Source organism: Melanotaenia boesemani, chromosome 4 (assembly GCF_017639745.1).
Source record: "Melanotaenia boesemani isolate fMelBoe1 chromosome 4, fMelBoe1.pri, whole genome shotgun sequence".
Classification (NCBI taxonomy): Eukaryota; Metazoa; Chordata; class Actinopteri; order Atheriniformes; family Melanotaeniidae; genus Melanotaenia; species Melanotaenia boesemani.
The window spans coordinates 1826995-1842024 of record NC_055685.1 but is presented as its reverse complement, the minus strand read 5'-3'; the positions used below and the strand labels follow the sequence as shown (position 1 = coordinate 1842024).

The 15030-nt window shown below is 47.3% G+C and overlaps 1 protein-coding gene across 3 annotated transcripts in view; it reads right to left on the bottom strand.

The window, feature by feature from the left end:
• Positions 1-6798: 6798 nt before the first annotated feature.
• The window catches only part of si:dkey-28b4.8 (sarcoplasmic/endoplasmic reticulum calcium ATPase 2), a 58685-nt gene continuing 50453 nt past the window's right edge, over positions 6799-15030 (bottom strand). For 2 of the 3 annotated variants that reach the window (XM_041982947.1, XM_041982944.1), the window contains exons 18-25: positions 13549-13769; positions 13274-13476; positions 11525-11610; positions 11080-11213; positions 9588-9705; positions 9367-9501; positions 9087-9285; positions 6799-7294 (exon numbers count right to left, since the gene is read on the bottom strand). In XM_041982947.1, the coding sequence (XP_041838881.1) occupies positions 9106-9285; positions 9367-9501; positions 9588-9705; positions 11080-11213; positions 11525-11610; positions 13274-13476; positions 13549-13769 (1077 nt within the window). In that variant the 3' untranslated portion in view covers positions 6799-7294; positions 9087-9105. Of the gene's footprint in view, positions 7350-9086; positions 9286-9366; positions 9502-9587; positions 9706-11079; positions 11214-11524; positions 11611-13273; positions 13477-13548; positions 13770-15030 lie in introns of all 3 variants that reach the window. The other variant, XM_041982945.1, reaches the window with a different exon arrangement.

The window sequence follows — 15030 nt, the reverse complement described above, 5'->3', positions numbered from 1 at the left end:
TACTTGAAGAGATCATTAAGCGACAAGAGCTCACTGGCGATGCAGTAACAACAGTAATCAGCCTACTGCGCCATGCATTTGGGATGGAGGAGGAGCAGGTGACCGCCATGGTTAATTTTATCCAGAGTTCCCCCAGGCCACACTGTGATCCAGCCACAGTAAGAGTGGGCAGAGAAAATGTTGTCATCCCACCCGGGAAAGCAGTACATGTGTGGTGCAAGATACCCTCGAACTTTGACCCGTCTAATCCCCTTGTCCTGTATGAACCAGCAGAAGAGAGTACTGTTTTAAGAGAGCTTAGCATAGGAAATGGCCTCCTAGAAATAAATGGAGCCCGACAGCCCTATGTGAAGGTACCCATTTCCAATCACTCACAACATGAGGTCACCTTACCAAAGAGAACAGCTCTTGGTACTATTCAACACGTTGCCAAAGTTCTTGAGACAAATAAACCAGAACAGTCACCCCCTGACCAACTAATGACAATAACAAAACCAGCAGACGCTAAAAGTATGACATCCCCCACTGAACCTTGGCTACCACCAGTTGATATCAGCCACTTGACCCCTGAACAGCAACGAGCAGTGAAAGAAGTGCTTTATGAGGAATCAGGGGCATTTTCCCGCAGCAGTAGTGATATTGGCTGCATTCCCTCTCTGAAGATGGAAATCAGACTCAAGGATGATACCCCAGTGCAGAGGGCTTATGCATCAATTCCAAAACCCCTTTATAGGGAAGTGAAAGAGTACATTCAGGAACTGCTGGTGAAAGGATGGATTATCAAGTCTCAGTCACCCTATGCTGCCCCTGTCATCTGTGTGAGGAAGAGGGATGGTTTCTTACGCCTCTGCATCGACTACCGCCTTCTGAATAACAAGACGGTACCTGACAGACACCCCCTCCCCAGAATCCAGGACCTCACAGACTCACTGTGCGGATTCAGCTGGTTTTCGGTTCTCGATCAGGGTAAGGCCTACCATCAAGGCTTTATTGCGGAAGGATCGAGATACCTGACTGCGTTCACAACTCCCTGGGGCCTGTACGAGTGGGTCAGGATACCGTTTGGTTTATCTAATGCACCAGCAGCCTTTCAGAGAAGCATGGAGGAGATGTTAGACACCCTCAGAGATGAGTGCTGCATCCCCTACCTCAGGCATGTCAAACTGGTCCAGCAAAGGGCCGTGTGGCTGCAGGTTTTTGTTCCAGCCAGCCAAGAGCACACAGTTTGACCAATCAGCTGTCTGAAGACTGAGATCAGTTGACTGAATCAGTCAAATCTGGTGTGCTGCTGCTTGGTTGGAACAAAAACCTGCAGCCACACGGCCCTTTGCTGGACCAGTTTGACATATGTGCCCTACCTTGATGATGTGCTCTGTTTTTCAAGATCCTTTGACGAACATGTACAGGTGCTACGCAGAGTCCTCCAAGCCCTGCAGCGCCATGGCGTAAAACTGAAACCTGAAAAGTGCGAGTTGTTCCGCAAAGAGGTCCGTTATGTTGGCAGATTGGTATCGGCAGAGGGGGTAAAAGTTGACCCAAAAGACATTGAAGCGGTGCAGGCACTGAAAAACAAAACACCACGAACAGTTGGAGATGTCAGACAGCTGCTTGGATTCCTGAGTTACTACCGAACATACATACAGGATTTTTCACGTATAGCCAAGCCCCTGTATGACCTGCTTCAAGTAAATCCTAACTCACAGCCCAAAGCATTGCAAGGAAAAACAAAAGGTCCTCAACAGTCCTCCCGATCCCCGATAGAGTGGAATGATGGACACCAGCAGGCACTAGAGCACCTGATTGATACGCTCACAGAACCCCCAGTACTGGCATATCCAGATTTCACCCGTCCTTTCACTCTCCATACTGATGCATCTCAAAAAGGCTTAGGTGCAGTCCTTTACCAGAACCAGGACGGAAAGATGAGAGTGATTGGCTACGGGTCACGAACCTTGACCCCAGCAGAGCGGAACTACCACCTGCACAGTGGTAAACTTGAATTCCTGGCCTTAAAGTGGGCAATATGTGACAAGTTTAAAGATTATTTGTTCTATGCCCCACACTTCACCGTTTTCACAGACAACAACCCACTAACATATATTTTAAGTTCTGCCAAGCTAAATGCAGTGGGCCACAGATGGGTGGGACAGTTAGCTGATTATCATTTTGATATCAGATACAGACCAGGCAAAACTAATATTGATGCTGACACCTTATCACGCTGCCCTCTTGACATTGACACCTTTATGACAGAGTGCTCTGAAGGACTGACAGAGGAGGCAGTTTGTGCAGTATGGGAAGGGAGCAGGAGAGCTCAAGAGGGAGATGTAGCTTGGGTGGCAGCTCTCAATTTAAGAGCCCCAAACCAACTTAACTCAGAGCCTCTGCGGGCAATTTCTCATGAAGAACTGGTGAGACAACAGAGATTAGACAAAGCAGTTGGAAAGGTAATGGAGCTTAAAGAGACCAATACACAACCAACTGGGGATATCATACAGGGGGCTGACAGATGCGAAAAACGATTGTTGAGGGAGTGGAAAAAGTTACACATAGAGGGAGGTCTGCTCTATAGAAACACCACAGGTCGTAGGCAGCTTGTCATTCCCTCTACCTACAAACGAACAATTCTCACCCATTTACATAACAGCATGGGCCACGTGGGTGTAGAAAAAGTCTTGAGCTTGGCCAGACAGCGTTTCTACTGGCCTTTCATGAAAAAGGAAATCGAGGAGTACATAACCAGAAAGTGTTCTTGCATTAAGCAGAAAAAGCCAGCCACACATGAGAGAGCACCAATGGGCAACATAAAATCTAACTCGCCCCTGGAACTCGTGTGCATTGACTTCCTTCATTTAGAACCCTGCCGTGGTGGAAGTGAGTACATTCTGGTTGTGGTGGACCATTTCACCAGGTTCGCACAAGCCTATCCCACCAAGAATAAGGCTGGCAAGACAGCTGCTGACCGGCTTTTCAATTATTTTATCCCCCGATTCGGATACCCCACAAAACTTCACCACGACCAGGGTAGGGAATTCGAAAATGAGCTTTTCAAGACACTCAGACAGCTATCTGGTGTGGGTCATTCCAGAACTTCCCCCTATCACCCCCAAGGAAACCCTGCTGAGAGACTGAATCGTACCCTGCTGCAAATGCTTCGGACTCTTGGGGAAAAGGAAAAGCAAAACTGGAAAGACCACCTGCCCCATGTTGTTCATGCTTACAATTGCACGCAACATGAGGCTACAGGTTTCTCTCCCTATTATTTGCTGTATGGTCGCCATCCACACCTCCCAGTCGACCTACTTTTTGGCCTCATAACAGAAGAAGAGCATGAAACCCCAAGGGGATATGCCGAAAAATGGGCAGGGAAAATGATGGAAGCATACCGAATAGCAAATGCAAACAGCCAGCAGTCGAGCGCAAAGGGAAAGAGGCACTATGATAAGGGATGCAGGGGTGTGACCCTTCAGCCCAGAGACAGAGTCCTCGTGCGTAATCTCAGTGAAAGAGGGGGTCCCGGTAAGCTCAGACCATATTGGGAACAGACAATCTATGTGGTGAGAGAGCAGGTTGGGGAAAACCCAGTGTACAAAGTAAGACCAGAGGCTGGAGGTCGCCCAATTCGTATTCTGCACCGTAACCTCCTTCTGCAAGTGAATGATTTACCAATAGAGCACCACCCCAGTCAAGTCACTACAGCACTAAAACTTCAAAAAGGCACAAAGAAGCTATCAAAACCCCTTAATGCTCCAGATGAAAAATGGAGACCGGATAACAGCGACTCAGAAGATGAGGAAGGTGTAGGGGCTTACTGGCTAGGGCTACCAGCAGAAAGGTCTGGAGCTAGGAGTGCTGCCCCTGATCCGACTACTGCTTGTGGGCCACAAAATGAACCTGAACACAGTGGAATCCGCTTGAGAGAGAGAACTACATTTGAAATGAGAGGAGAGAGGGGGGGTGTTGTAGATGAAGAACGTGAGGTGCAAAGTCAAAGTCAGCATGATATGGAACAGTCTCAGCCTGATGAAGATCATGAGGTAAATCAAGTAGTTTCTCCTGAAGGTATTGTCTCAGAGCCTGCTTCCCCACACCAAATTCCCCTGAGGCAGTCGTCTAGACAAAGACGGCCAGGCTATGTCTTTACGTACCCCTCACTTGGGCAACCAGCCTATCAGGTACGCCCCATGGTGAGCACAGTGGAAATACAGCCCACACCTTATGCCAGCTGGTGTTGTCCCCACTCATGCCCCATTCAGCCATCAACCTTTGCGCCTTACTCATATGTAACAGCCACTTACCCAGCTCATTGTTTCTGAAGCACAGAGATTGACTTGGGAAAAAAAATGGAGCAAGCACACTTAAAGATGTTTTCCCACTTGCCCTGAAAGTGCCTAATAAGTTCAGATAATGAAGTTGCCTTATGTCTGCCCAGGCAGTACATTCATGTGTTTCTTTGAAGTATTCAGTTGACCAGTACACATTGTTGAGAGCGAAGTGAGTTGTATATAATTTAAGACTCTTGGGATTTTGTATTATCAGTGTTAAGTGTCAGGAGCCACTTTTGTTTGTTGGGGAGAGTGTGGTAACCTTAAAATGTGCAGCCCCTTTTGTATTTGTGCTTTTGTTTTTAATTCCCTTATTTTAATTACATATTTCATATTGTGAAATGGTGATAATCTATGGGGAATGGAAGGGCGGAACCAATGACGCATACCAGTGTTGCACACCGTTTCCTTAAGGTGAGGGACTTTCCCCCCTCCCCTCAGAGGAAATACGGGATGAGAAATACGTGGTTCTGTCTTCATTCCTGCGCACATTTTACCTGTGTTTTCCAGATTGAAGAGACCAGGAAATCTGATGTTGCCGTGGTTCATCCTTTTTTTGGGGACCCGTAACACTGTCATGGAAACACTTCACAGGTTGGTCGATGCTCCTGGGGGGCACGGAAGCTGTTAGACATTTCTTTATTAGCATCTAATTTCCCAAATGTCACATATTTTATTCATATTATTATTGTTAGTCATTATTATAATAATTATTATCATTAGTGTTAATATTATTATTATAATTGAAGTGATACTTGTGAATCTAAGTATTGCTGAGCTGGACAAAACCATCCCAGTCTGATATTCCTCACAGAAAGCAGCTCTACCACAACGAAACAGCTCATAAAAACATGAATAAAACACTAAAAACTTCTTTAAACACAAGCGGCAAACTGGAAGCCCAAACTCCATCCACACGCCTACAACTCAACCCTAAACACAGTTACTTCTTCTATGTGCTAAACTGCAAACAGCAGTCGCTTACCTGATGCCGTCCGTCATCCTGAACACAGACTACAGTGTTGGTACCCATTCAGCATATATGGGTTTATTTTTGGTCTATGTAGGATTTTAGGTCCACATCGCTGAGATGGAAGGACCTCAAAGTTCATTTAGGAACAAGACAAAACGTTGAACCAATAATAATAATAATGATTCTGACTCCGTGTTGAGCACACAGTAATAAATAAATCGTCTTCAGTCTGTTTTCTTCCTTCTCCGTAAAGCTCACCAACAGGAATCATGAGGAAAGTGTGATCACATGTTTGAGGTTTATCACCTCAGGAGGTTAAAAATTATACAAACAATGTTGAGAAGCAGGAAGACGTGTTTACCTGCATGCTGAGAGTTGATTCATCGCTTTAAGCTTTATTTAAACAGGCGAGTCGGTCATCAACAGTCTGTCAGATCTTCAAACTAGTCATACTTTAACCTTCCGACCCTACACCTCAATGCGCTGACCCTCTGCCTTATCCCTCCAACCCTCCACCTTAACCCTCTGACCTTCACCTTAACTCTTCGACCCACCATTTTAACCTTCCAACCCTCCACTTTAACCCTCTGACCCTCCACCTTAACCCTCTGACCCTACACCTCAATGCGCTGACCCTCTGCCTTATCCCTCCGACCCACCACCTTAACCCTCCACCTTAACCCTCCAACCCTCCACCTTAACCCTCTGACCTTCACCTTAACTCTTCGACCCACCATTTTAACCTTCCAACCCTCCACTTTAACCCTCTGACCCTCCACCTCAATGCGCTGACCCTCCACCTTAACCCTCTGACCCTACACCTCAATGCGCTGACCCTCTGCCTTATCCCTCCGACCCACCACCTTAACCCTCCAACCCTCCACCTTAACCCCCTGACCTCCACCTTAACCCTCTGACCCTCCACCTTAACCTTCCAACCCTCCACTTTAACCCTCTGACCCTACACCTCAATGCGCTGACCCTCTGCCTTATCCCTCCGACCCACCACCTTAACCCTCCAACCCTCCACCTTAACCCTCTGACCCTCCACCTCAATGCGCTGACCCCCCACCTTAGCCCTCCAACTTAACCCTCTGACCCTACACCTCAATGCGCTGACCCTCCACCTTAACCCTCCAAACCCCCACTTTAACCCTCCAACCCTCCACCTTAACCCTCTGACCCTACACCTCAATGCACTGACCCTCCACCTTAACCCTCCAACCCTCCACCTTAACCCTCTGACCTCCACCTTCACCCTCCAAACCCCCACTTTAACCCTCCACCTTAACCCTCCAACCCTCCACCTTAACCCCCGACCTCTACCTTAACCCTCTGACCTCCACCTTAACCCTCCAAACCCCCACTTTAACCCTCCAACCCTCCACCTTAACCCTCCAATCCTCCACTTTAACCCGCTGACCCTCACGTTGTTTCTTTTTGGATAAATGGTATAAAAAGCATTTGTGACGTTTTTACAGTTTGAGAGAAAAAAATCTGTAGAATTTATAATTTATTTCAACAGACAATTTTACAGGAAAAATCATCAGGAGCTGGAACATCTGAAAAAATCTCATTGTAATAACATCAGCTGTTTAGAAACAGAAGTTGCCGGTGGCCGACGGGAAACTGACCTTAGTTCAGCAGAGCTGGATAGTTATTGAACTTTAGGGCTTTAACGTTAGATTCAAACAAGAGTCACATTTAAAAAATAGGAAACAGGAAGTTGAACCCTGACTAGTGAAATGACCAGACAGAAGTGAAAGTAAGTAAATACACCAGCGTAGCAGAGAACTGAGCAGGGTTCATTCATAGGGGCAAATAAACAATAAGCAATAATCAATCAATAAAACAAACATGAACGTTTGAGTTGCTTGGCAGCCGGCAGATGTTCACTCTACGTGGTGGGAAGAGAAGTCAACATTTCCTAGCAGCCTAGTTTCCTCCGTCCAGGTGAAAGGCTTAAATCCAGGTCCAGCCGGGTTCTGCAGGATCTGTGAGGAACCAGACAACAGCATCTCAGCTCGATTCCACTTCAGACTTTTCAGCATCTGACACAGAAAACAACATTTGCTCTAACAGAACTAAGAGAAATGAAGACTGATGAGCCAAACCCTCTTATAAGCAGCTGGTCTTTGCAGGACCAGGTCTCTGAACCTGTTAGATGGTTCTGGTCTGACTTCTGAAGTCCTGAGGATGATAGGGACTGGAGTGGAACAGAGGCGTCTGCAGGAAAGTTCATGTTTCTGTCATCATCTGCTACTTGGATGTTATTATTTTGGGATGTTCTTGGTATCATTTGGGTGTGAAGGTGCTGTGTGCAGCATTTTTCCTCTTTGTGATCCACCAACTTCTCCCAGTGGAAGGTTCTTCCAACCATAAAAACATGGGTATGGATCAGCTCAGGTAGCATTGACCAAGCTGTAGCTGCCAGGTGGACCAGCTGCGTTGCTAACTGAGCTAACAGGTGAAACGTTAGCATTAACCCATCAGACCAACATTTGGCCAAATCAGATTTCAACTTCCTGGACTGGACATTTCAGCTCATTTCCAGATGTTTTACCAGTCTAACCAGTTCTCAGAAGCTAGCTGTAAATTCAGTCCAGGTCTGAAAAAAAGTCAAACTGCTGAGTATAAATGATAAAGACAAGTTTAAATAATCAATTTAATGCAGTTATTAATTGATCGTTTGTTTTAATGACTTTAATCCTTCTGACTGATGTTAACGGAGCTTCATAAAGTTTTAGTTTAGTAAAAGGCAGTAATAACTGATTTACTGATCGCTGCTCTGAGGGGAAATCAGTCTGTTAAGTTTCATGTTTGCCGCTTCCTATTGGTGAAATGAGACAGCCTACCTAGCTGATGAGAATTTCCCACCGCAGCAACATAGGACGTTTAATCTCTAAAACCTCAGAAATGTTTGCATATCAGGACACTTGGGAACGTTCACACCGACAAGTCATAGTGTTAAAAAAGTAGTCTAATGCTCATTAAAGTGGGAAGGGAGATCCTTCGCTACAGGCCAAACGGAGCCTGGGTTTGTTGGATGGATTCAGAGGCTCCGCCCACGTGGGACAGTGACAAACAGCGGACAAACCTCCACGTCCAGGTGGTAGACCCTGGACTGGGACACACCTGTACTGGTGTCATTGCAGGAAAATTCTCCACACAGCATCACGTAGAAGCTCCAAGCCCCTCCTGTCTGATGGCAGAATGTCTCCCTCCACCTCCTCCTCCATCCTTCCTTTTCCTCCATCCTCCTCCCCTCTCCATCCTCATCGTCCCTCCTCCTACCCCAACCTCCCCCTCCATACTCATCTTCCTTCCTTATCCTCCTTCCTTCATCGACATCCACCCTCCTCCTCCTCAGTCCTCCATCCTCATCCTCTCTCTCCTACTACTACGTCCTCCATTCTCACCCTCCCTCCGCTTCTGTTCTCCATCGTCATCCTCCCTCTATGCTCATCCTTCTCCCTCTTCATCCTCCTTCCTCATCCTGCCTCCTTCTCCTCCATCCTCATATTCCTCCTCACTCCTCCCCCATCCTCCCCCTCTATACTCATCCTCATCTTCCCTCCTCCATCCTCATCCTCCCTCCTCCATCCTCATTCCCCCTCCATGCTTATCCTCATCCTTCCTCCTCCATCCTCCCTCCTCATCCTCTCTTCTCCATCGACATCATCCCTCCTCCTCCTCCATCCTCATCCTCAATCTGTATCCTCATGCCATCTAACTAAACATCCCTTTTTATCCACATGGTCTCAGCCTCACGTATTCCACCAGCTCACCCATCCTGACTTTCTTCCATCATTCCCAGAAGATGTTGGTGATATCAGAGTCCAGGCTGAAGATCCAGATCACCAGCGGTGCAGAGATCAGGACGAATGACCAGGACACGCCTCTCACTGACTGGCGGAGCCTTGACACCAGCGCTCCAACAAAGCCCTCGTTGGCCCTGGACCTCTGCAGTTCCTCCTCCTCTATCGTCTTCAGAGAACATGACCAAGGTCAGACAAGAAAAGAAAGAAAAAGACAGCAAGACTGAACAGTACGGACGTCACTTCTGACCTGGATTTGGCTTCCAGGCTCGATGTAGTTGCGGGCCAGGAACTTGAGAGCCTCATCCATGAAGATGACAGGAAGCGACATCTTCAACACCACCACCCACTGAGTCCAGGACAGAGGTCGTATCTGGAAAATCACCTGCAGTAACAAACATGGCTGATCAGTGACCTTTGACCGTCCTGGACAGTCGAAACACCGACTTCACAACCTTCATGCATTCTTACCGGCAGTGGGTCCACATACAGGATGAGGAAGTGCAGGGTCATGGAGAGGCAGATGGCCCCCACCAGCCAGGGGTTGGACCAGGGAGGCATTTTTAACAGGGACTGGTTCTCTGAGAGACTGGACAGGAAGGAAAGACGAGTTAACAGTGAAAGTAAAAACCTAAATCTCCTGAGATGGTGATTCTCCTCCATGCTGACTCAGAGAAAAACAGACTTTCCAGGGTAGTTATTCCTACAGAACAAAATAATTCAGTCTCACATAAAGGTGTGTAATACAGTATAGATGGATGGATGGATGTGTTTGTGTGTAGGTGTGTGTGTGCAGGCAGGCGTGCAGATAGACAGACAGACTGACCATCTGACTATCTGAGTAACATCCTCTCCATGTGGCCTGCAGAGAGCGTCCCAGACTGTGGCATGAAAGCAGTTCTGCAGAGCTTCACAGGCTTCCTGACTCCACCTCCTTACTGGGTTAAGATGGATTTATACTCACACGGCGCCTGAGTGCAGTCGGTACAGCGTAGCTGACGCTGGTGAGTTTGCGCTCGCACTCGAGCATAGGGGGAACACGTCGTTTTGGTGTAGTGTTGCAGTTTCTCCTCCTGATTTGAAGGTGGCAGCAGGGGTGGTATTGACAGGTAAACACACCCGGTCGTCCAGTGTGACATGATTAAATCACCACTGATGCACAGAGAAGCTTCCGGGTGTTTAATCTGTAATTGCGCGACTGTTGTGTGGATTGCATCACACACAATGATCAGCTGACGGTGAGATGGAAACACGTATCATTAGAGAGCATGAGGACTCTCTATGAAGATAGTAGGGGCACATGCTAACAGCTAACGATGTTTGGTGTGCAGATAAGTACCTTCACAGTTTCATGGCTGGGAATGCACCACCTTTCTTTTACGTACATTACTTTTTCTTCTTCCACTCGTAACATCTTGGTCCGCCCAAACAGTCCTGAAGCCGGGTAAGTCCACATGTCTCAGTGAAGCACATCACACTGCACTCTGAGTTTTAACTAGTGGCCAAAGTTCATCCACCTTGTTTGCCAGAGACCTCACGATCCCCATCATGATGAATGGAACTGGAGGTTTACATCTTATCCTCCTCACCTTGACTTTTGCTCCAGCTCTGCAGCCACGGCTCTGCTTGAGCTCTGCAGGGACCATGAGTTGAGCTCCAGGCAGATTTGGTGGCCTGGAGAGAGCTTATCCCAGTTTATACCACGTTAAATCATGTTAGACCAGGTTATACTAGGTTATACCAGGTTATTGTAGTTTATACCAGGTTATACTCCAAACCCCTTCTATTCAGGTTTAACTATCCATCCTTTTCTTGATGTATGTTTTGTGACGTGTTCCCATTCAGACTGGTGTTGAAATTTTCCTGTTGAAATGGGACGGATGGCCTGGTTAACTAGTCAACCAGCTTTAAGCTGTAGGATCAGTTGGTTTATGGGACATTTTTCACTGTAAAGACATGGTACCTGTTCAAGGCATTGCACATCTCTATTGTGACCAGCACAGACAGGGCCATGGTCATGGGATATGGAGACTCATAGACCGAACACTGCACACCAGCGAACTGCACGTGGCCTTCGCTGCACTGCAGGTAATGGGACTGTGAAGGACAGAGTTGGAAAAAAACAGCAAGACTATTTACTGAGTGTCATTTCTGTCTTCTTGGGAGTCATTAACGGCTTTTATTCTCGCTACATACGCTGGAAAACACCAAAAATAATGTTATCTTTCTGATTACAGACATTTTATATTCTGACACTGAAAAGAAACTGCTACATACCGACAGCTGGTGCCTGATGCCATTTTATAAAGTTACCATGACAGAGCCAATAATGCTCATATACCGCTGCTGCTGCCAGGAGCAAGCATGAAACTAGTCTGGATCCTTGCAGAGTGAACAGAGAGGCTTACCAGCTGATAGAAGGAAAGCTTTGGTCCATCGTGAGCTGCCATAAACCACCAGGCAGCAGCTCCAACGGTTGCTGCTCCCACATAACCTGCAAATAGAAATGCAACGCTGTGATGTGTCCTGCAGGGTCCTCAGTTCACAGCAGACTTGTTCCTTTCTCTGTTTAATAGGTTAGAGCAGATCCCCAACCCTGGTCCTCAAGGCCCACCATTGTGCAGATATTACATTTGCCTGCTGTCACAAACCTGATTCACATTAATGGCCCAATAGCAGACCTGCAAGACCGGAGGTGGGGATCTCTGGGTTACAGCCATAATTATCAAACTGTGGTACTCGCACTCCCTCTACTGGTTCAATGAAGAAATTCACGGTATCAACCAACTTGGATTTCTTATCTTGTTTATGAAAACATGTCATCTGTTCATCACCCGGTGTCATAAAAACAAAACATATTTACCTTTAGTAGAACTGGAGTGTCTTATGGTTGGATAGATGGACGGATGGATGGGTGGATGGATGGATGGACGGATGGGTGGATGGATGGAGGATGGAGGATGGTGGATGGGATGGATGGATGGACGGATGGGTGGATGGATAGATGGATGGATGGTGGATGGATGGATGGATGGATGGATGGATGGATGGATGGATGGTGGATGGGATGGATGGGTAGATGGTGGATGGGTGGATGGATGGATGGATGGATGGGTAGATGGTGGGTGGGTGGATGGATGGATGGATGGATGGATGGTGGATGGGATGGATGGGTAGATGGTGGATGGGTGGATGGATGGATGGGTGGATGGATGGATGGATGGATGGGTAGATGGTGGATGGATGGATGGGTGGATGGATGGATGGATGGATGGATGGATGGATGGTGGATGGGATGGATGGGTAGATGGTGGATGGGTAGATGGTGGATGGATGGATGGGTAGATGGTGGATGGATGGATGGGTGGATGGATGGATGGATGGATGGATGGATGGTGGATGGGATGGATGGGTAGATGGTGGATGGGTAGATGGTGGATGGATGGATGGGTAGATGGTGGATGGATGGATGGGTGGATGGATGGATGGATGGATGGTGGATGGGATGGATGGATGGTGGATGGGATGGATGGGTAGATGGTGGATGGATAGATGGTGGATGGATGGATTGGTGGATGGTGGATGGATGGATGGGTGGATGGATGGATGGATGGATGGTGGATGGTGGATGGGATGGATGGATGGTGGATGGGATGGATGGGTAGATGGTGGATGGGATGGATGGGTAGATGGTGGATGGGTAGATGGTGGATGGGATGGATGGGTAGATGGTGGATGGGTAGATGGTGGATGGATGGATGGGTAGATGGTGGATGGATGGATGGGTAGATGGTGGATGGATGGATGGGTGGATGGATGGATGGATGGATGGATGGTGGATGGGATGGATGGATGGTGGATGGGATGGATGGGTAGATGGTGGATGGGTAGATGGTGGATGGATGGATGGGTAGATGGTGGATGGATGGATGGGTAGATGGTGGATGGATGGATGGGTGGATGGATGGATGGATGGATGGATGGTGGATGGGATGGATGGATGGTGGATGGGATGGATGGGTAGATGGTGGATGGGTAGATGGTGGATGGGTAGATGGTGGATGGTGGATGGATGGATGGGTGGATGGATGCCTGTGTGTGACAGTTACCCTCCTCCTGTGTATGATGATGCCACCATGTCTCAGGTTGTGACTCACCTCCAACGATGAGGTAGCGACAGAACAACCAGCTGGAGATCAGCGGCTCCTGGGGAGAGCGGGGAGGGCGAGACATGATGTCCAGGTCCGGAGGGTTGAAGCCCAGAGCGGTTGCTGGGAAACCATCGGTGACCAGGTTGACCCACAGCAGCTGGACAGGGATCAGCGCTTCGGGCATGCCCAGAGCCGCTGTCAGGAAAATACTGCAGAGGAAAACGCTCTGTAACTGTCTCAGTCTAACAAACTGGGACCAGTTCCGGGTCCTTCCCACTCACCAGACCACCTCTCCGATGTTGGACGAGATCAGGTATCTAATGAACTGTTTCATGTTGTTATAGATGGCCCTGCCCTCCTCCACAGCAGCCACGATCGTGGAGAAGTTGTCATCAGCCAGAATCATCTCTGAGGCCGACTTGGCCACTGCCGTGCCGCTGCCCATAGCGATGCCAATCTCAGCCTTCTTCAGAGCCGGAGCATCATTCACCCCATCTCCTGTCTGAAACAGAGGGAAACTACTGTCAACTCTTGTCTTTATCTACTTTCTTTTCTGCTGCTGTCGTCCTTCCAGCTGTGAACAAGAGGGAGAGAAGCATCATGACCCCTTCACTCTGTTTGACTGTGGATACCTGGTATGACTGAGGGCAGCAGTAACAGGTCCTCATTTATCTAAACTCTTTATTTATCTAACATGAACAGGTCAGTTGTTTATACATTAGGTAGAATGATCTCATGTAACCTGAACACACAACCCAGGAATCACTCCAGATCTTTTCTGGTTGATGAATTGTTCAGTGGAGATGAATGTGTTCTAGACCAGGATATATTATCACACCTTCATGGTCTAATCCAGCTTCGTGGTTGGAAAATGTCCTAGACTTCAGTTTCTGTCCAGTTAGCAGAACTGGACCACGATCCAGATCCCAGCAGAACTCTAGCAGGGAGGAGAATCTGATCTGAAGTCACTGTAATCTGACCAATCGGATCATGCCACTGAAGACCACGTCACGGTGGAGCTCAGAGTCTGAAACACCTAATAACGCCACATCAGGAGAAGTTAAAAGGGCTTTAACCCCTTTTACGAACAGCTTGTATACTTTGGCTGGTCTTGCCTGTCATACCCCATTTAACACTTTATTCTTCACATACTGCTGTTTTGGGTATTGCCATGACATCATCACAATAGCAGCATCTGATAGGCTCATTATTGGGATAATCTTTAAGATCACCACAGTGAGATGTGATCCCTCTCACACACCTCAGCCGATGTTCAGCTGATCGTTTTTCTTTTTGAAAAACATAGGTTGTAAAACAATTTATGTCTCCTTTTCTATTAGTGTTATGTGTGCCTTAAGATAAGAATAGATAAAATAAAAAAAACTGCTGACTGGGTATGAAAAAGGAGCTCAGGGATTCAGGTAAAACTCAGAAAGATAACTGAGGCACTCAGGGAGATGATGAATAAAAAGCCTGTATAATATCATGGCTAGTCTAATAAAAACACCTCAATCAGAGGTGGAGACAGGCTCAAGACAAAGAGAGTCCTTTTGGATCTATAAATTTAAAGCTACACATTAGGTTTAAACGAGAACTAGATTTTTCTCCCTTTGTGTAATGGCTTTGCTGTTGAAGTGACAGCTCTGTGGTCTCTTAGAAAACATATCTGTTTACTTATAAGCCTAATAAGAGGATACACTTGCTGATACGTATGTATACATATGTTTCCTACATCTTGTTTAATTATGCAGTGAAAAATTTCT